The sequence below is a fragment of the Sceloporus undulatus genome, chromosome 6, assembly GCF_019175285.1.
Source record: "Sceloporus undulatus isolate JIND9_A2432 ecotype Alabama chromosome 6, SceUnd_v1.1, whole genome shotgun sequence".
NCBI lineage: Eukaryota > Metazoa > Chordata > Lepidosauria > Squamata > Phrynosomatidae > Sceloporus > Sceloporus undulatus.
The window spans coordinates 56289817-56312012 of NC_056527.1; the positions used below are offsets into that span (position 1 = coordinate 56289817).

Sequence of the window (22196 nt, forward strand, 5' to 3'; positions counted from 1 at the left end):
ATGATGGTTTAAGAACCATATCCACCCACTACTTTTAGAAGGAAAATGTGAAAAACATACTGAGTCTAAAGTTTCCCTAAGTGTATTCCTACATGGAAAGTTAATAAACTTTATTTGATTATAAGGACACACCTGACATTGTCTAGTTGCAGTTGCACATTAATATGTCTAACAGAAAGTTCACTTATTTCTTTCTCTTGATTTCCTCTGAAGGTGTCATGCTCCATTTTTACAGCAGATAATTCTTTATCTGCAGACTGCAGGACAATTCGCAAGTCATGAACTTCACTCTTTAATACTGTGAGGAAACAACAAAAGAAGAACAAAATCCTTAGAAATCACTTACAGAAGTTTTTGTTTGTATTTGTTAAATGGCCAACATGTTTACTGTATTGTGAGATACCACATTGTAGCTGCAACAGGGGAACCATGAAGAGTAAGTAGCCTGTGGACTAGGACTTCAAACAAGGTAAAACAATTTTTTCTTTCTTAAATTTCCCACTGAATTTGCATGTTTTACCTCTCCATCACCAAAATGTTCCTGATGAAAAAACATGGAGACTTCTGGAGGAATGTATTGTTCTCCACCTACAAAGAGGCCTGTGACCTCACTGGTTATGCAAACATTTGATTGCAAAAAAGCGGTCCCTGTTGAGATGCAAATGGACATTAAATTTCCTGGAGTTATAAAATCTCCCTATTGCCCCATGGCCAGAAGGAGGAGAGGAGCCTGTCTGCAAAAGATATCCTTCCCATCATAACATCCTTACTAAGGACTGAAACAATGTGCAGGCATCTGAATAACATCCCCAATTGTTTTTCCCCCACTCCTGTTTGGTTTGTAACATCTTGCCTGAGGAAGAAGCCCATGGAGCTTTGAAAGCTTCCAACAAGTATAGTGTGCATTTTGGTTGGCCAATAAAGGTATCACTGATGCCCTGTGGTTAAATGCCTGTATTGCAGCCACTCACTCAAAACCATAAGGTTGCAACTTCAATACCAGCAATAGGACTTAAGCTCGACTCAGGCTTGCATCTTTCCGAGGTCACTAAAATTGAGTACCCAGATTGTTGGGGGTAATTAGCTTACAGTTGTAAACTGCTTAGTCACTGCTAGTTCAGTATGAAGCGGTATCAAAATGAAGCTCTTTGTTTGTTTGATGGATTTTTGTTTGTATTTGTTAAATTGCCAACACAGCTACCCCTGAATGTTTACAGAAGTTTTGTTAATAAGCATTAACGTAATTCTATTCCTAAACGCTAAAGGAACTATGCAAGTTCCAAGCACAGCTACTGTCTCCCACGTTATGAATAAAAGTATACAGAAACAAATTAAGTAATTTCATATTATAAACGTGTAGAATTGGATAGCAAATTCATTTAGTGATTCCACGTTTACTTCCTGGGCTATTTTTATTTACTTTAATGGGACAAAGTAGTATCAAGTGACTTTGATTTGCATCATTAGAATAATAATAATAGCATATACCTCAGGAAGCATTTGTTGTCATAAAAATTTGGATTAACATACTTACCTCATTTTCCAAAATTGTGACCTCTTCCATACAAACAAGGAAGAATACACATGTTCACTTCTTCCATTGAAAAAAACCCCCAAACAAACAAACAAACAAAATTCCTCAAAAACCACCTTTTAAAACTGTTGGGGGAAATTGAATGAAGCTTGCAGGCAACACAGTCCATTCTGAGGGGCTGAATTGTGCCAAATTTCAGACACTTATGTGCAGATCTTGTGGTCCTGGGTATCTTTAAAGCTGGAGGTGAGGTTCAAAGTTACCTTACCTCCTAAGTTTAGTTTGGCACCTGGAAAACTTTGGTTATACAAGTCTAAACCTGAAACCCTTTTCTTGCTTTTTCTGCTCTGGAACAGAAAAATCAGTTAACGGAAGGCATAGCAAATACTACTTGAAGCTTTTCTAAGCTGCGTCTTTAAGCTGTAGGATCCAACTTTACACTTTTCCTTCCAACTCTCTCTTCTGGTTCTTGGGGGAAGGCACTGAAGGGCCTCCAAGCAATAGCATCCAGCCTGACACTCTCCTGACTAGTCCATCTTTCAGGAAAGATTACTGGGGCTTCTAGGCATGTGTGATCATTATCATTTTAAGACATACAAGGAAACCTTACACAGAAGCAACCAATTGCATACATAATCTTTCCACATTTCCTTCTGGAGGAAAAAGCTGTGATGGGGTAGAGGATGGTACCCAATGTAGAGGAATACCAGGAACTACAATTTCTGACTTGCAAAAACTGTAAACATCTCCTTAGGAAACTATGAAAAACAAAACAACTACTCAGAGGCTTCCTGAGTTATTTTGTCCCCCCCCCCCCCCGCTTGTCAGTTTCACTCAGGTGCAGAATGTGCAACATCGATAAGAACAGAGGCCAATGTCAGCATGAACGGTCACGATCAGCACTATAACTGGAAGTTGGAGAGCTTTGTTCAAATTTCTTCTTACTATGGAAACTAGGGATGTCCAGTCCCAAACCTATACCTCTGGCTACCTTGTACTGATTATTTAGCACTTTCAATTTGTGTAGAGCTGGCAGAAGGTTAAAAAAAGGTATCAAACTAATAGCTATCCCCTGTTACAAGCTCACCCAAGACTTCGAACCAGTTGCAAGCCCACTATGCCTCAGACTTTGAGGTGTTCTGCAAACCTCAGAGTCAACATTCCTTGCCTTGGACTCATGCTATGTCCAAAAGCATACAGCCGCAGTGTGTGAGGAGGTGGACAAACTCCCCCAGCCCTGGCATTTCCTCCTATGCATGAGTGCATTTATAGTATTCTAAAATGCTTTGAAGGAATTAGAACTATTTCTCACTTTCAGATTTTCATAGATAATGGACATGTTACAATTTAGGTTTGTAGCTCATGCACAAGTAATTTTGGTATCTTGTGAGTGAGAAGGAAGCTCAACTATTTTCATTCACTAAATTTCTATCTTTCCTTCTAAATCAGAAAGCCTCAGGAAGTGGTATTTCTGCTTCTTTAAAATATCTTACCAGTCAACTTAACGTCATCCCCACAAACTCAGTTTTCATTAACTTACTGTATGTAGCTAGACCTACTAACTTTAAATCTTATACTTTCCTGGTAAATGGGTACCCATTGCCTATCAACATTTTACTCCCTTACCTCTTTCTGGAACTTTCCACACTCTTCCACCCCCACCAGCGTCCAAAACAGAAGTTGTAAAATGAAGAAAGTCAGTCTACTTTGTTTAATCAAAAAGCAAGTTTCAGACACCTGAAATAGGTTTTAGCCACAGAAAAGTAATCAAATCAGTGCAGCAACTGAGCCTCTTTTGTGCTGTGCTAAAATCAATTTACCTGTCATACAACTCAGACAAGCATCTATTGGTACACAAACTTACTGTCAGCCTGGTTCTGAGTATCCTGGTATTTCTTTTCAAGAGAATCAACCTTTTCAAGAAGCCCTTGTTTTTCAGACTGCCACTCACTTCTTTCAGAGGCAAAAAGCTTCAACAGAAAGGGGGAAACATTTTAATTATATATGTGAAGATACAAAATAACCACAAGATGCACAGGTGACAAAGGTAGACTCCCTGGATCAGTTCCGACTGGGTTCAGAGTATGCAAACTAATAAACAAACAAACAAGAACTTTGGCAAATATACACTTTGCCTGAAACTTAAGTCAACAAGTGCTTTATGTCAAATAGTGACAATAATTAAACCTAGGTCCAAATCAGACGGGTGTAAAAAGCCAGCTTCCATGTGGCTTGGGGCATGGTGTTTAGATGATGCAAGCCCCCAACGCATGTGGAAGCCACACTGGAGTTGCTTCTGGGCCACCTAAGGTGGTCCAAAACCAGCCCCAAATGGAGCCGATGTTTTCCATTCCTTCCTGTGGTCCATTTGGGACCACAGCAGGGACCATCAGCAGTCCTGTGGTGCTCCAAGCAAGAGCGGCCTCTGGCCACTCCTTTCTGACAATCTGTTCTGTCCCCTAGTGGCAATAATTAAACACTTCCTTCATCATCAAGTCTATTGAATAGTTCTCTCACCTCTTGCATTTGTGAAGAATGGTGCTCCAGCTTATTAATATGTTGCTGAAGCTTTACAGCTTTAGTTTCTTCTGCATCTAATTTGGTCTGAAGAGTGCTTAACTCTTTCTGCAAAGGTCAAGGAAGAAAAATTAAGTAACTTCTTAATTTACAGTCATATTAGTAACTAATTTGCCACTAAGAAACATTATTTTTTGTCACTTATATATTCTAGTACAAGATTTTTAAGTCTGATATCTGATTTATACAGCAAAACTGAAGTTTCATTGCAAGCTAACCGCTTATGTACCATTACATGTTCTAGAAGTAATTTTACAGTTCTACTTCAAATGAGAAGCTAAAGGAACCTTGATCAGCATAGTCTCTGTGTCCAAATGCCAATGCATGTATTACAAATTATATCTGTTGTTTAGAAAGGGAAGATAGGAAATTTCTACTAAGCTGGTGCATTCTAGATAATGTAGACCAGTGCTATTATCCATCACCAACTGGTCCCTGGACAGTTTCCTGGAAAGAAACAATTGTAGCCAATGGGTACAAACATACTACGAGTCTCTAACAACCAGAAAAAAAGTAACTGCCAGTCCTACACATCAGGTAGCTTAAGAAGCCCAAGGATTCCATTACTTTTGCCTACTTCGTCATTTGGTAGAGATAAAAACTTATCTGGTAATGATATTTAATGTCCTAAGCAGCTTAGGACCTTGATATTTGAAAGAGTATTGGGAGAAACAGACTGCCCTCAAGCTGTCGTCACGCTGCCCACCTATCCACAAGGTGGGCAGCTTTGCGGCACTCCGGCAGCACAGTGTTTATACACCGCACGCCACAGGAGAACCGCAAAGCCACAGCAAAAAAGCCAGCTTTTTGCTGGTTCAAAAAGGAGTGGCATTTTGAGCCGGCAAAAATGAGCCCCTTCCAGCCCTGTGATTCTATACAACCGGTGTCATTCTGGCACCATGTTGAAACATGGCTTTTCTAGAACTTTGTGGGCCAGTTGATTTGATTTAAATCTATTTATCTTCATGGTTTAAAATCGTCTTTAACTGTTTTGCTTTAACTTGTTAGATTGTTTATTACATTTTAGTCTATCTACATTACTCCTATTATTTTTAATTCTTTTACACTTTTGAAATTCATTTGCCAACTTTCTTTCATCTGGTACCCTCCAAATGTTTTTATTAAAATATTTATCCCACTCTATATCCAAAGATCTCAAGGCAACAATAAAAACAATCATTTAAATCTCTATAGTAAACAACAATACTAATTAGTCTTCATTTGAAACTTTTTGCAAGCATTTTCAGAATAGCAGTCCAGAAAAGTCTCCTTCAATTTGATGTACTCCTTCCACTCACAGTTCTCAGTCCTGGCACCCAACTGAAATGATGATTTTTCAGCATTCATATTATTTTTAGAAACGTGCATTTAATCTGCATTATGAAACTTCACCTGCGCCACTTCCAACTCTTCTGCAATAGCTTCATATGCTTGTTCATTCATCTCAGGAGGCATAGGCTCATTAAAAATATCGTCCACCATCTCTCCTGAACTTAGAGGGGATTCCTGACTTAACATTTCAGGGGTTAGTCGTGGCACCAGTCTAGACCTGAGCTGATAAGCCTTTGTTGGAGTGGTTATGTTCTGCAAAAAGACAAAGGAAGTTTGACATAACAGACTTAAGAAGTTTAATAGCCGCAGAAGCGAGTAACCCAAGTTCAGAGATTTAGGTGCTATACATTAAGGAACTTAAAAGAGAAGGAAAACTCACCTCCCTCGCCCCTCCACAGTCACTTGTATCTGAAAATAGTGTCTCTGGAAGGTTGGGGAAGGGGTTAGTGAATAGTATAGAGCAGGGGTAGGCAACCTGCGGCCTGCGGGCCGGATGCGGCCTGGCAAGGCCTTGGGACCAGCCCCAGCCTGGTCCTGCCGCCGATTGCCGCCGGGGCCTTTGGGGGACAATTGTCTATAGAAGCCTCAGAAACATGCATTTATATTAACATTTTTTAAAAAATCAGCAAATTTTTTCACGTGTCCTCCATTTTTTTTAAAAAAAAGTGTCTTCCATTTGAAAATTTTGTCCTACATTTGTCCTGGTTTATTTATATATTTAATTTTTTAAAAAATATATATATTTATTTATTTTTTTGGCTTCGGACCCCCAGTTGTCTGAGGGACAGCAACCCAGCCCCCGGCTCAAAAAGGTTGCCTACCCCTGGTATAGAGGATGAGGTTTTGAGGGATGTTGAGGTAGAGGACAATAGCCAAGAATTTTATGCAAACAAAACTGTTTTCACTACTTTTGGTTCTCATTCTGTCTTCAGCTGTTTTAGTTTTCTTATATTTGGATTACAGCTGCATGCTTCTGGAGAACTCTTTCCATGAACTTCTGTACTCAAATTAACTTTATAACCCAAGTAATATATAAGAACTCACACAAGTAAGAACTTTGCTAACAGCAGTTATCAACTAGGAAAAACGCAACATAGCAATATTATAAATTATGAATTGAGGTATCTACAATAAGAATATGAGATAAGAATAAGGAATTCATATAAAAATTTCAAACACATATTTGGCAATAGATCTTATTCCATTTCTCTGATTTTTACACTGTGTTTTAGCTTGCCTTATATTTGCAGCATTCAGATTAATTTTCAGTATTGTACAGTGGTACCCCGGGATACGAATGCGCCGGGTTACGAATTTTTCGGGATACGAAAAAATCCCATAGGGATTTATTGCTTCGGCTTACGAAGGTTTCTTCGGGTTACGAAAAAACCGCGGCGCTATTTTCCGCCACCGGAGGGCAGCAGAGAGCTATTTTTCCATTAGCGCCTATGGGAATTCGGCTTACGAAGGTATTTCGGGTTACGAAATTAACCGCGGAACGAATTAATTTCGTAACCCGGGGTACCACTGTAGTTGCTTACCTTTAAAGTTTCTCTGTGCATTTTATTAAGGTAAGAAACTTCCTGGCGTTTACAGGCCTTAGTTGCTTCCAAAATTTTTTCAAGATGTTGGTTTGCCTTCTGTACAGACTGAAGTTCTGATTTTAGTTCCATTTGTTTTTTCCTGTTTAGAGAAACAAATGTATCAAAAAAATACAACAAACTAAAACAAAGAGTTTAAGAAAAATTGCATCCAACATTAAAAGTTATGACAGACAGCAAATCATCCTCAAAAATCCTATTAATTACAGCTAAAGGAGAAATAGACAGTACTGAAAATATGCTAAAAGCAAGGCTATCTCTGTCACTGACAACAGCCATTTTAACTCTCAAGATTTGTTCAAGCCAATCTAGCTTCAAATAATATCCTTCAGAAACAAGAAATTTGGATCGAATAATAATAAGAGACAATGATATATCTTACTTTGTCAGCTCTTTGAATTCTTCATGTTCTTGTTTGCAACTTGCCAGTTCACTCTGTGTATGCATCAGACGTTCTTTCAGTCTTTCAATAGATGCTGCAGTATTGCTCTCTGTTGATACAGTAACAGAACATGCCTGCTGCCCTGCTTGAAATATAAAAGAAAAGTCATAACATTCTTAGAGATGTCAACAATACATTAGCATGCTCTTGTGGTATAGCATGTGTTTTTAATTTTATTTTTTAAAAAAACTTCATTGTATTTGTAGTACTCCACAGAATATATTATCTTTTGATCACATAGAAATTTTCAGTTTTTTCTTAAAATTTATAAGATCTTTTTCTTAAAAGATTGGAAAACATATCTGACTAATAAAAATGATATGTATGTGTGTCTTCACTTTCAGGGGACCATCTTACAAGATGTGGTAAAGCTATGCCAGGGTGATACTAGTTGGGACTGTGGGTGAGCATTCATTCTGCTCAACACACACAAACTGTTCACACAAAAACTATCTTTACATTGAGTTTTCATCTTGTATAGTACTGGATTTTAATGCTATTGCTACACTTTTTTTGACAGGTGCTTTGTGAATATCTTTGAAATCAAGAAGAGAAGATCCGTTTTAAATTATTTTTATTGTGTTTTCAATGAATTTGTTTTGTCCCTGCCAAGCAGTTATAATGGAATTCCACCTTCAAATGAAATACTATCATGGTGGAAGAAGGAAATCAAGTGCCAAGCTTATAGGCACATATGCATTTAGGCTATAATGTAGCAATAGCAACAGCAAGTACATTTCTATACCGCTTATCAGTGCACTTAAGCATTCCCTAAGCGGTTTACAATGTGTAAGCTAACTGCCCCTGACAAGCTGGGTACTTATTTTAGTAACCTCAGAAGAATGCAAGCCTGAGTTGAGCTTGAACCCTTGGTTGGTACTGAACTCGCAACCTTGCAGTTTGTGAGTGAGTGGCTGCAGTATAGGCATTTAACCACTGTGCTACCAGGCATAGTAATTGAGATATCAGGCAACTATCCAAATTTCCATTGATCCATAAACACTCTTCTGCCAGCAATTATATTCTATTCGTTCCTCAAACATTTTTGTGAGCAATCAGTGACATTTCATATCATGACAGACTATGGCAGTCTCTCATGAAAAGAGATACCACCATGTTTATTAATAATGGGAATTGTTAGTAAATAGCCAACAGTTATCAGGAATTGGTTCACGTTTAACTAAATTAAATACTTAAAAGAACAGTCATAAACACTAGCAAAGCTGAAAACAAGAGTTGTGTGTGAAGATGATATGTATTTTCCTTACCTCTGTTATTACACTCTCTACCTGAAGCTTCAAAAAACACTTTCTCCAGTTCTGCCATGGTTTGAGCTTCCATTTCCTGTGCTCTTTTCACAGACTGTAAGGAGCGAAGTTGTTTATTTTCTTCTCGGAGAATATGATTCTCCATGGCATATTTTGCAACTCGTGGATGCTGTTCTACCTGTAGATAATTTTCTTTTAATATCAGATATAAACAACTATCCAGTAGTAAACAAAATTGACAATTTGCTTCTATATCCATAAAATAATTACAGTATATATTCATGTATAAGTCTAGAAATTTTTGTCAAAAAATTGATCCCCAAAAGTTGGGTCAACTTATTCACGGGTAAATGTAGGTAGTGTATTTTAACTCTTCTCCTTCTCTGAGTAAAGTGGCAAAAGGTATGAGTGTATTTCATCTTAGGAGCACCCAAAAGAAGCACCAACCCCCTAAACTCTTAAATATGTAAAATAAATTTGTAAAATACTAAATACTCCTCCATTTCAGAAGAACTGCTAGCCTTCAGTTACTATGCTCTATAATATTTTTTGAAGGTGACACACGCCAAACTGTCAGACTAGTCTAGCCCTCCAATTAGCTCAACCACCCCGATCCTGACATGCGTAAAAAAATCTGTTTTGTCCTAAAACTATGAATAAAAATTAAGTTTTAAAAATTCATATTAATGCCTAAAAGAAGCACGTTCACATTCACAAGCACATTCCAGGCTTTACAGTACAGAACTGGAAGCAGAGTACAATCCTCCTCTCCCAGCTCCGGTGTCGACAACCCCCATGAAACAGATATTGGTTTCTGAACAGACTGGATTTTAATAAAGTTTCATTTGGTCACTTTGTTTAGAAACTGAGCAGGTAACTTGTTACACATTCAATATCAATCCTAGTTTAACAAAGAATGAAAAATGCATTTCTTCTCTGTTTAGAAATATACACCAGCACATGGATGCCACAGATGGGTTTAAATGCTGAAGCAGATAGACTATGGGTCTCATCCAGCAACAAATGTGTTAAAGAAGATATAGCTACCTGGTCCCTGAGGGTCTCCAGCTCCTCTTTCAACTCTCTGAACAACTCTTCTTGTTCCATGGGCAAAAAGCTACCATAAGCTTCTTTATGCAGTTTTTCCAGGCGAGCTATATGATCTTCTCTGAATTTAATTATCATCTTATTGGACTGAATGAATTTCTCTTTTTTGACACATAGGTCTTCTAGTTTGGAAGCTTTTTCTAACAATATCTTGAAATAAAAACACCAGGTTAAGTAAGAAATAATAACAATTAATTGTACATTTGACAGTTCTCCCCACCTAACCCTGTTATGGATAAAATTAACAGAAGTTATCATTAAAGTGAGGCAAGAATATATTTGAAAATCCTCTAAATTTCTGCTTAAAATATACTATTTAAGAACAGGTATGCATGTTAAAGCTTTATTTTTGCTTCAAGATGGCCAACGTTACTGCATCAAGACACAGAATTTTTAATTGTCTGAACCTTTCCAGACATTGTCCTGTATCATTCCTATTCTTACCTTTCTTTCATTTTCAGACTTTTCTAAGAACAGCATGGCTTCAAGGAAATGATTCTTATAATCTTTATTTCCCACATCATGTGTGATGGTACCTTTAAAAAGATTGTGAAATGATTGAAATATTAATAGTTTCCTCAACTTAAGTACTCTTATTATATTATTCCTGATAGAATTTGTTTAAAAACTGATCAATTGTGATACTTCCATGATTGTGCATTCTAGGAAATTGCTGAGGCGGAACCACAGAATATAAAGTGATTCTCCATCACCACTGAAACAAGAGGCTGGAATCATGAGATGCCATGCCATCTTCAGTTATTTTAAAAATAATAATAGAAAAAACCATAAGAAGCAGTTCCAACCTGAGAGGTTTTCTCTGTGTAGTCCCATACTGGTCATTCATGCCAAGCATTCAACCATTCCATTCTATAGGCAATGGAGAGGAGGAACCCACACAATATGGGATATTGCTAAACCCAGACAAACCTTGAATCTGGCAGATGTAGTTCCCGAAGACTGAATCTTCTCCTTTTCATCTGAGCCTTCAAGCAATTTCTTCTTGCACTTCAGTTGGAATTCTCTCTAGTTTCATTCACACTGCATAAATAATCCAGTTGGACATCACTTTAACTGCCATGGCTCAATGCTATAGAATTCTGGGAACTATAGTTTGTTGTAGTACCAAAGCTTTCTGACAGAGAAGGCTAAATGGTCTCATAGAATTTCATAACTCTGAGCCATTGTAGTTAAAGTGGTGTCAAACTGGATTATTTCTGCAGTGTGGATGCAGCCCTGGTGGTTTTGCTATAGTTGAAGGATTGTACTAGACTAAGTCTGAATAACCATCAATAGCCATAACACCTCCTTTTACTTTACAGGGAAGGAATTCCTTTCAAGGCAAGACAGGAGAAGAAACTGGAGGTGGTATAGCCTCTTCAAAAAACACGTCATTGGAGTGTGTGGCGTGTAAATGCTGTGCTCCCTAGACACCTGAAGGCATCTTTAACAGGCCGTCTGTTCCAGCCCAGTTAGCCTTGAAACGAAATGTATAGCAATGGATACAAGGAGTTTTTTTCCAGCTGTATGAGTTATGAGAGCTTTACTTATAATTCAATCATTTTTTGTACTTCTTCATGAATATTTTCTTTGCATAAAATATTCTTATGCAAGAGACTGTATGTTGTGCAAAATACCGTTTTTAGAAATGGCACCTAGCCATTTTTATTTTGTACAGTTGTCTTCACTCACACACACACACACACACACCACTTGTACCCAAAGTGTGTATCAGTAGCCACAGTGAAAATAAAATATTTTTACAAAAGAAATATGGAAAACCTGCAATAAAATTTTACATCTCCCTCATACCCTCATTTTTCCCATCTCCCCATCCCATCAATCAGCATTTGGTACTGACTGAACATTCTCAGTCCTCAATAAGCTGTTTGAAACTATGTAAATTTACAGCGCTATATACATAAAGCTTAACAACAACAACAACTGTCCCATCTCTTAGCACCCCCCTCCTCCCAAAAAGACTGTTAAATTCCAGCATCTCTCTGAGTTCTTTCTAAAACTACTGATAAGTGCCTCTGGTGCATGAGCGGCATTGTTATAAATACATAAGGACTGGAACTCAGAATGAATAGTTATTATAGTTTTTATTCCTCCAACTAAATGGGCTTACAAATTAAGTTTATTTCTTTACAAAAATAAAACTGCAAAATATTTTTACTTAAACAATAGAGTGTTAAAAAAAGATAATCCTAAAACAAAACAAGGTGCCAGAAACAGATACACATGGACAGAGGTTTTACCTGCAGGATGAGAAGCATCATACACAGACTGCCCTGCAGTAAGCAGAGCAAGTTGCTCTTTCAGTTTCTTCACTTCAGACTGTAATTGTCTTACATTTCCTTGCGTGTCTTCATTTATCACAGCCTTCAATAGAAATTAAATACTAACATATTGATCTGCCAGTACATATGCACACTGATTAAACATCTCAAATAGACAGACTAGAATGACTGCAACTTTGAAAAGACAAAACATAAAAAGAGAATAATTAAAAAGGAGGCCTACTAGTAATGTACTGTAGTATGCAACCCTTTCGTATACAAAATCTTGTACATAATTTAAAGCTTCCCTACTTTCCTGACTTCTAGTAGCTCTCAATACCTTAAAGTGTTTTATGTAAAAAGAAAATCCAAATGCTTATTTTAGTCAAAGTAACAAAACTGCATTGGCTGAGATTACACACAAGTGAATATCACTAGTTGTTCTCAGTTTTTCATATATACCTACACTTCAGTTAAAAAAGCAGATATATTTCAAAGCTTCGCTTCTTTAACAGAAACTTTGATATATAACATAGAATTAGGGATGGGGTCCTACACCACAAAAAAGAACGGTTCAGGAAGTTTCAGCAAACACTTTATCCAAAACTAGCAATATGCACTTATGAAATGAAACAATTATATCAAGTAAACCTTGCAAAGGTGATCAAAAACATTTTCAACCTGTTAAGAGGCAATTTAATGTTTCTTCCAAAATGCATCCAAGCACTTTATTTTTCATCATCCCCCATCTTTCTTATATTTGTATGTGAGAGAAAAAGTGGTTAGGTGACCAAAATGCTGTTTTGCTCCAATTACTGTACGTACCTTGTTTTTAATCAGTTTTGCCCTCTGAGCAAAGTTAAGAGTGGACAAGGTTTCACCAAAACATCTGGATCCTGGATGAACATTTGCTATGATGCATGTTTTAGCATTACCTCCAAGTGAATCCTGTTTAAAAGACATGGCAATTGAGATCTTTTTGTTAAAGCTCTGTATAACAACATTTTTCTATTCTATAAGCTTTGCTTTAGGGGAACAAGTCACTTTAGATCAGTCCATTTTTTATGCTGGCACTCTGGTGGGCACATTGAATGGGATACAGCATCTTAAATGAACATGTTCAAAAGCAAGGTAGTGGAAATTTCCAGTACCTTCACAAAACTGGGGTCAACTCCTTACTAACCATTAAAAAAAAAAAGATTAAACATTAATGTAATGCATTTAAATTTCTGAAATACAAAGATCTTAAGATACCCACAATTAATTGAAATATCATTGATTTTCAACGGATCTTCAGACTAACCCCTGGCATAAAATGTGTGCATTTTAAGTAAACCACACATAAACGTCTAGTGAGCTGGATCTCTGCTGTTCCTTGGTTAAATTTCAGTTAATGTGCCTGTCCTCATACAGTTCCTAACAGATGACAGGCACTGGCTTAGAACTGAAGTACCTTCCTTGGGTTGAGGTGGAATAGAGTAAAGAGGATTGGATGACATCGTGTATGACATGTAAGTGTCAAAACAGCCTTTCTATCTATTAAGACCATTAGCAGAAAAGTTAATTATTCACATTACCCTAAGCAGGAAGGTAAGTCTGGAATCCCTGTAGCAGATGTGTCTCTGTTTTCCATTGCCCACATCAACAAGTGCAGTGATTACTTGGCCCAGGCAACTTAACGATCGGTTGATGTTCCCTGCCTCCTGTAAAGTGCAAGAAAATAGAAATGACTGAACAGAAATAAAGCATTGCGTTTTAAAGTAAAAGAAACTGCAAGGATTTGTCACTTAGAGACACTGCTATCACTTAAGATGTTGCTGACCTTTAACCTAACTCCTTCAGCATGAGTATCTTTTTGTCTCTCAGATCCAGCCAAATCCACCAAATTGAGCTGAGAGGATCGAATATTCATAACTTCATTGTTCTTCTCTATTGATTCTACAGTGATAGTGAAGACAGCATGCGACCTTGAGGACTCCCTATTCATTGAGGTAGATGCTACACGACGATTTCTCCATCCCGTGGTTAACACCTAGTCAGGAAGAAGACACTGGCATTCAACTATCAACATCTCTGTAATTCAGAACTTCAACTACAGTGTTAATCTTCAATGTGCTAATTTATTAAAATCATGAGATTTAAGAAGAAATACTAACGTAAAGAAAGTTGGTTCTTATTGTGATACATTAGTGTCCATCAGATAAGTAAGGAAAATCCTATACAGTAGTTTGGATTATGCTTCTCCTGCATGCTGCGGCCCTGGTCTGGTTTTTCTGCAGCGCAAAAAGGAGCTGCAAAAAATGGCTTTTTGTGCCCTGGAAAGGGTACTGTGGTTGTTCGCTGCAGCTTTATGGGACTCCTTTCGCGCTGTGTCATATGGATGCAGCACCAGGAGTGCCGTGACGCTGTGCGGTGTAGCGTCACACCGCCATGGGGCAGAATCAGGACATGCGTCTTGTGGACGCCACGCCCCGACTCCACCTCCAAGGCAGCCTTAATGGCCAGTCTGCACAGCCTATCACTCTCCCCTCCTAGACTGGCAACTCTCCTTTGAGACATGTGGGAGATAATTTCGAAAGGATGAGGCAGAGTGGTTTGGCAAATAATGTACCATTATTTGCAACATACAGTAGTGGATGAGCTATAAAGCCCGATATGGCTATTTGAAGGACCGTATCTTCCTGTACGAGCCCACTAGGGTGTTGAGATCATCCAGAGGGTCCTTCTTTCTGCCTTACTAACCTTTCAGGTGCATTTGGTGGGAACAAGAGAGAGGACCTTCTCAGTGGCTGATCCCAAGCTCTGGAACTCCCTCCCTAGAGGGGCCAGGATGGCTCCTTCTTTGCTTTCGTTTAGATGGCAGATAAAAACATTTTTATGCTGACAAGCCTTCGCATATTGATATGAGTGCTGTTTTGTTTTTGTTTTAAGGAGTTTTACATTCTTAAATTTTAATAATGTAATGTTTTTAATTGTTTTTTAAACTTTGTATTTTTAATGTTTTATACTGTTTCAACTTAGACTGTTTTAAATTTGTTAGCCGTGTTGAGTCTCTTAACTGGGAGGAAGGCGAGATATAAACAAAGAATTATTATTATTATTATTATTATTATTATTATTAAACCTATGGGTTTTGAGGAAATGGGTGTTTGTGTCATAATAAAATACAATCCAGGGAGAAATACAGGTGAAAACAAAATAAAGTCCTTAACCATAAAGCAACAAAGTTCCTTCTTGTGGTCAAACTCTTCAAATCATAATATCCCTGTATTAGTAAGCAATGCCAATGGTAACATGTAGTTACATCTGCCTTGACCTTTCAAAACAGAACATACTTGATAAGCTTCAGCAGCTGAGGTCAGCACTTGCTCCACTGCACCAACAACGAATACTCCTTTTGTGATGTGCTCTCTGAGGAAAAGTCCTGCTGTAGCAGAATCCAGCAAGTCAAATATCTGTTCATTGTAGATTTCAATAAATGAGCACTTACAGAGAAAACTCTTCCCAGTACCAGCCTAGAAGAAACATTAACATTTTTCATTACAGGAAAAAATGTCCTAAAATGAGCCATCAGACTTTACAATATTACAGCTTATATGACAATGCCAGTTTATTGTTATTTTAGGATTTATAAAACAAGTATTTCTATCCAGTTGCCTCATTCTTTCACTGTTTTCAAAGTCTTTCTTACCCACTTACTTTCATAATGTTCATTCCTAACAAGATAGTCACTATAACATAGCTACCTAACCAAGAGAAACCTGATCTAGCCATTTAAACCTAGGACTCACAAGTCAAGCATCTGCTGAAAACACAGTACAGTGCTGCACTGTACAAGTCTACAGTCCTTCTGCCTTTTAAAAGGTTACCAGGGCTGAATCAGCGAGATTGATACATGCCATTTAATGGTCTTGTGTTATGGAAGTCTTACAGTTGGTAACCTGGGCTGGATACTTGTTTTTTGTTTGTCTTTTAAACCTCATTTTGTCTTATGTTTAATGAGTAGTTTGTGACTAGCCACACCCAGCCACTGTGTGATGGTGCACACAGCACTTTCTTGATATTCCAAATGTAACCAACAGCCCCCAAAAGTTTGGGATTCCTGTTGAAATTGAATGTGGCCAACATAGCACAGTATTTGACTAGAAACAGAAGCAAGGAAATTTATGCTATAGATTCTGGTTTTAAATAGGACAGGGTGGCCACAGAAGGATGTATAAGGAAGTTGGGATATTGATCAATTTTAACATTTCCAGAGGAATCAAATGTTAATGGTAACAGGCAATTGGTAAATTGTTTTCATAAAATAACAGATTTCCAAATATATAATAATGGATATATTCATGTATAAGTCTAGAAACTTAGTTAAAAATTGACCCAAAAAATTGAGTTGACTTATCCATGGGTCAATGTAAGTACCATATTTTAAATCTATATATCTATATCTTACTTACATTGTCCCATGGATAAGTTGACTCAGGTTTTTATATATATATATACACACACACACACACACCATCCCCTGGTGGATGGCAAGAATTTAATCTTCCCTGGAAACACTGACCCCTTTCTATGCTCTCATCCATCCAGCCTTTAGTATGAGCGCAAATAGTTATGCCTCTAGAATTCTGTAAGTTGTTTGGCATTGTTTACCTTTGCTTTGTCCTTTATATCCTTCATTACATCCCCTTGGGTTACATTACATGCCCCTAGGTTTTGCCCTCAATTTATCCATGGGTCATATTTGTCGAGTATATACGGTAATCACAAATCTCAAATAAAGGGCATCTAAAAGTAGCATCCCATTTTTAATAAACTGATCTACCCTAAATAATTAATCAATACTTTCTTCTGCGATTTTCATTATAAAAATGCTTTACCTTTTCTTTTTCACGTTCTATTAAAAAAAAACAAATATTCAAAGCTTCGTGGTATCACACCTCTCAGGTTATGTGTAAAGTTATCAGAGTCAGGAGGTCCTAAAAAGAGAATTTTCAGGATAAAAATCTGAGCCAGGGAAGCTCTTAAAAATACATAAGCAAATTGATTTACTTTATTAGTAGCATGCAGACTTTCTGAAATAGGACAAATGCCCTCCTAAATAAAGACTACTGTTAAAAGCGATATAAGATCCCTAGAACAAAGAAACAACTTGTTGCCCAGATGCTTCATGATCAACCAGTCCCAGCCATCATAGCCAATGGCAAGAGATTATGGGAACTCCAGTCCAACAACTGGATAATGTTGAACTGCAAGTCTCCCATCCTATATGATTTTGATATTTGCTCTTTTTAAGGCCTTCTCTCATCAATGATCACAGTGGTAGCCTTATATTCCCTAGTCCTTTTACTTTTCCCTTAGTAAAGGAGATGATACATGGTAATAAACAGCTGCTTCTAGAAGAAAAGGTGAGCATTAGGAATAATGCAGCTCATTAATCCAAGTGGCAAGAATACATATTATGTACAAGATCATACAGTACTTTTCTAAAAATAGGGCCCCAAATTAGGGGAATCAGAGAAGTTACCACATATCATACAGTGCAAGAGTGGGAGAAAGGGGGGTGTTTCATACAACTATCTAAACTAAGATAAAGAGATATACAATAGATAAGCTCAATTCAATATATGTATACTTACCCATCATAGTAAATGTTTTCCCCGAACCAGTCTGACCACTAAAACAAACAAATACACACAGAAAATTATCCTTCAGTTGTATACGTATGTGTATATGGATGGACAGACAGGTTAAAAAGTACAATTAAGACACTTGAGGGCAGAGGACATGATTTCCATGCAGAAAGTCTCAAGTTCAACCCATGAAATCTACACTCAAAAGTGACCAGTTAACTATCAATATGGAAGAACATGCTTGTGATCATAGAGTCTGACCTTACAAAAGCAATCTTCCTGTGAAGTACTTTTTAAAAATAATAATTCAAATCAAATATTTTAAATTTACACATAATGTAAAAGGTTAAAAGCTTACTATGCAAAAATGGTTCCATTGTAGCCATTCATACATGACTCCACTATATTTTTTGCCACACTTGAAAACACCGATTCCTGAGCAGAAAACATAAAAACTAGTTGTTAATAGTTTTATATTGATGAAATAGCGGGACTTCATAAAATTCAAAAACACACTATTTCGCAATGAGGTCTGTTCATTAAAAATATACATTTCATAGCATGAAGGAATGAGTTTCATTAAACATGGGCAATTCCATTGACATTAACTATTATTATGAACAAAATAATGAAATCAATGAGAATTGCTTCTAAGTGGCAGTTTGCAAGTAATAGGATGGAGCTATTATGAAAATAGGCCTAATGAATATAGCTATTACTAGAACAGAAGTTGATAATGTGTCATAAATCTTAATACAGACTACAGACAGCCAAATGAACATGCTAATCAACCTTCAGGAGACATTTTACTTCCTTCCCTTAAGCTCTTTTCCTTCCAACCCTACTCCCTTTTTTAGAGTACAGTACAAACTCAAGGAATAAGATTAAATCCTAGGCCTGTGTAATACCTACCTGTTCTAAACACTTAAAGGATATTAGCTATATAACTGAACTATATTGTCAGATTGTAATGGCAACATTATAATAGGTTTACTATTACTGTTTATCAGCATAACATTGCACACTTTCTAGGTAAAGAAGAGCAGTGCCTTAAGGGCATGACATTTGTAATGCTCCATTCCATGAGAAGAGATATCTGTACTGAAGCATACTACTCTACAGAAGGAAATACACAGGTACCCATGTTGAACATAAAACAAAACCCAAAGGACACACTTTAGTGATACCTTTATTAGACCAGCTACTAAATATCCAAAACATATCAGATCTTGTCTGATCTTGGAACCTAAATGGAGTCAGCCCTGTTTAGTACTTGAATGGGAGATCGCAAACAAATACCAGGTGCTGTAGGCTACATTTCAGAAGCAGGAACTGGCAAAACTACCTCTGAACTACCTCTGAGTATTCCTTGCCTAAGAAAACCCTATGAAATTAATAATAATAATAATTTCTTATCTGCCTCTCCTCATGGATCAAGATGGGGAACACAACAATTAAAAAGCACACCACATCAGTTAAAACACATTAATGTAAAAGGACATGCATAGAATTTAAAAGATATACACATATTAAAACAATCCACATTTAAAATAAACAATGCAATTCATGGGGTCACAGGAAGTCAACAGACAACTTGAAGGCATGTATACACACATACACACACACTAAGGTGCACAATCCATCATGCTAGTTTTTGAAGTACACGAGCTTCTTCATCAGCCAAGAATGATATAAAAGAGTGCAGGGTCGAAAACTGAGGTTAAGTCACAGAGGTCTGTTGCTTGTCAGTTTGAGATGTTATAGAATGAGTCTATGCAGAATGAAAGCTGAGGCCACACAAAATGGCCATGAGGGGACTGGAAACAAAAGCAGTAGAAAACATCTGCATCCTCCATTTGCAGCCAATCTAATTTGGCTTCTGTTGACACAAATTTATATTCAGGGCTTCTTCAGCGAATCACTGCTTTTTACCAAAACAGGACCCAGAGATCCTGCCCAGGATAGAGTCAGATCCAGATCTCAAAGGTGGGTACTTTATAGTTGCAAAAGGAAGCTTTTCTTTCTTTTTTACTGCTTTTGTTCCTACCAAATTCATGGGTATTGTGTGTGTATTGGGTGGGAGGAGGGATTTGAACTTTGTGCCAGTTTGTAGTGGTTTGTGTGTTGGACTATGACTCTGTAGATCAGGGTTTGATTTCCCACTTGAACATAAAAAAACACCAGGTGACCCTGGCCAAGTCACACTCTTTCAGCCTCAGAGGATGGCAATGGTAAACCTCCTCTGAAGAAACTTGCCAAGAAAACTCCATGATAGAGCCACCATAAATAGAAAATGAGTTGGAGGCACACAGCAGCAAAGACTTTCCCTCTATAATCAAAATCCAGGTCACTTCAACAGAGCACATACTCCTCCGGTGCTCATACTATAGGGACAAGCCACCTCAGCCTTATTTCCTTGTATAAACATCAAGGACACACCAGTCAATTTTACACTTCCTTGCTGCTTTCGGACACCAACCCTGATATAACATATAATGGTGCCAGATTCTGTGCAGCTGCAGTTAAAATCCATCAGGCAATGATCTCTGCAATAGGCTAGTACCAATCTTGATCTGCCTCACTAGATTTTAAAAGGATACTTTAAATACTGGTACTGTTTTTAACCTACATTTTTACCTTCTTTTGTTCTCTGTCCCCCTTTTACCTATGTTGGTCTATGACCGTAACAAAGATGAACTGAACAGGTAACTTCTAATTGGAAATAGACACTGTTGTGTCTAAAAGGACACCGGGAAATATGCCAGAATTGCCTCTCACAATCCTAGAGGAAGCATTTTGGCTCCTCTATGGGAAGGGGCTCATCATCCCCACCTAAAAGGTAGGTTGAGACCCTTGTTATGCTGCAGTGTGCCAGACCCTGAAAAGAAATATGCCTCTATAATTTCAGTCAAAGAATTCCAAACAAACACATAGTAAATAATTTAATGAGAAGCATGTGGTGAAAAATTAAATTATTTCCCCCATATTTCTAGAACTACTTCCTATTTTAGTTATTTTTAGTAGAAATTATTTAAGAGCTAAAACCAAATAACATTCGTATTGTCAGGTCCCCAAAATTACCTGCGTTGTATCTACATCTGCCACATGGTCAAAGGTGAAGATCTTAGGTTCAGGTTTTGAATGCAGACGGATGGTGTTTGTGGACAGAACAGATAAACACAAACCATGGGCCCCATCAACTTGGCTACTTTCTTCTGAAGGAGGACGCACTCTGATGTAAACCTTGATAGCATCACCTTCAGCGCTGGATAAAATCAACACTTGCATATTAGTAAAACAGCTACAGCATTTGTGATTTTTTTTTTTTTGGTATAACTTAGCGTCTAACGACATCTCATAAACATACTTCTCTTTCAGAACCTGTGCAGGTATTTTTTTAAAGGAAAATAAGTTACTATCTAGTTATTGTATACCCCCAAACGATATCCTGGTAACTGGTATCCAATCTTAGGATAAGAGGAAACCAAGAATAATTTTTCAAGTCAGATAAAATCATTTAACTCTGACATGGGTTGATTGGCAGTTTCCCACACCATCAGTTTGCATGCTTTTGAATAACTAGTTCGAAGTTAGCTACAGAATCATAGAGTTGGAATAGACCTCAAGGAGGGCCCCATTCTGCCATGCAGGAACTCTCAATCACAGCATCCTGACAGATGGCCATCCAGCCTCTGTTTGAAGACCTCTAAGGAAAGAGACTCCACTACACTCCGGGGGAGTTTGCTCCACTGTTGAACAGCCCTTACTGTCAGGAAGTTCCTCCTAATGTCGAGGTGGAATCTCTTTTCCTGGAGCTTGCATCCATTGTTCCGGGTCCTGTTTTCTGGAGCAGCAGAAAACAAGCTTGCTCCCTCCTCAATATGACATCCCTTCAAATATTTAAACAGGGCTATCATGTCACCTCTTAGCCTTCTCTTCAGTCTAATGTTTACATGTAAGAAGTAACAGATTCTTACCTTGATGGAGCTGAAACCATGTCTCCTGGCTCTCCTGGAAAAACAAAAGCAAGAAACTGAATTCATATGGAAAGGCTGTACAATAATTTTGGCTTAAGGCTAGGGAATTCTGGGAGTTGGAGTTGAACAAACTCCAACTCCCAGAATTCCATAGCAAAGAGCCAGACAAAGAGTTAAAGCGCTGCCAAACCGGGTTATTTCCCCAGTATGGATACAGCCTCAAGGAAACAAGCGACAAACCCCTCCTTCCCCACATGTTCGTTCTCTCCCTGCTCCTCTTACCCTTCGTCCCCAAAGGAGCCATTCCTTTCCCTCCTTCCTCTGTTAAGGTCTTAAACCCCGGCCACAAAATGGCGCCCTCTTTGAATTTGGCGCTCGACGTCGTCGCGGTGAAGCCGACCTGCGGGCGGCCATTAAGGGCACAGGAAGAAGCGCAGGAAGCG

At 37.9% G+C, this 22196-nt stretch overlaps 1 protein-coding gene across 1 annotated transcript in view; it reads right to left on the reverse strand.

Annotated features, from left to right (window-relative positions):
- KIF15 (kinesin family member 15) overlaps positions 1–22161 on the reverse strand; it is a 43162-nt gene extending 21001 nt beyond the window's left edge. The window contains 21 exon segments of the mRNA XM_042473385.1: positions 133–298; positions 3399–3504; positions 4052–4159; positions 5504–5695; positions 6985–7126; positions 7427–7568; positions 8755–8932; positions 9802–10011; positions 10306–10397; positions 12123–12246; positions 12969–13091; positions 13721–13846; positions 13966–14175; positions 15479–15658; positions 17024–17053; positions 17055–17122; positions 17783–17820; positions 18135–18211; positions 20858–21041; positions 21754–21787; positions 22036–22161. Coding sequence (XP_042329319.1) covers positions 133–298; positions 3399–3504; positions 4052–4159; positions 5504–5695; positions 6985–7126; positions 7427–7568; positions 8755–8932; positions 9802–10011; positions 10306–10397; positions 12123–12246; positions 12969–13091; positions 13721–13846; positions 13966–14175; positions 15479–15658; positions 17024–17053; positions 17055–17122; positions 17783–17820; positions 18135–18211; positions 20858–21041; positions 21754–21787; positions 22036–22057 — 2552 coding nt within the window. The 5' untranslated portion in view covers positions 22058–22161.
- Positions 22162–22196: the final 35 nt, after the last annotated feature.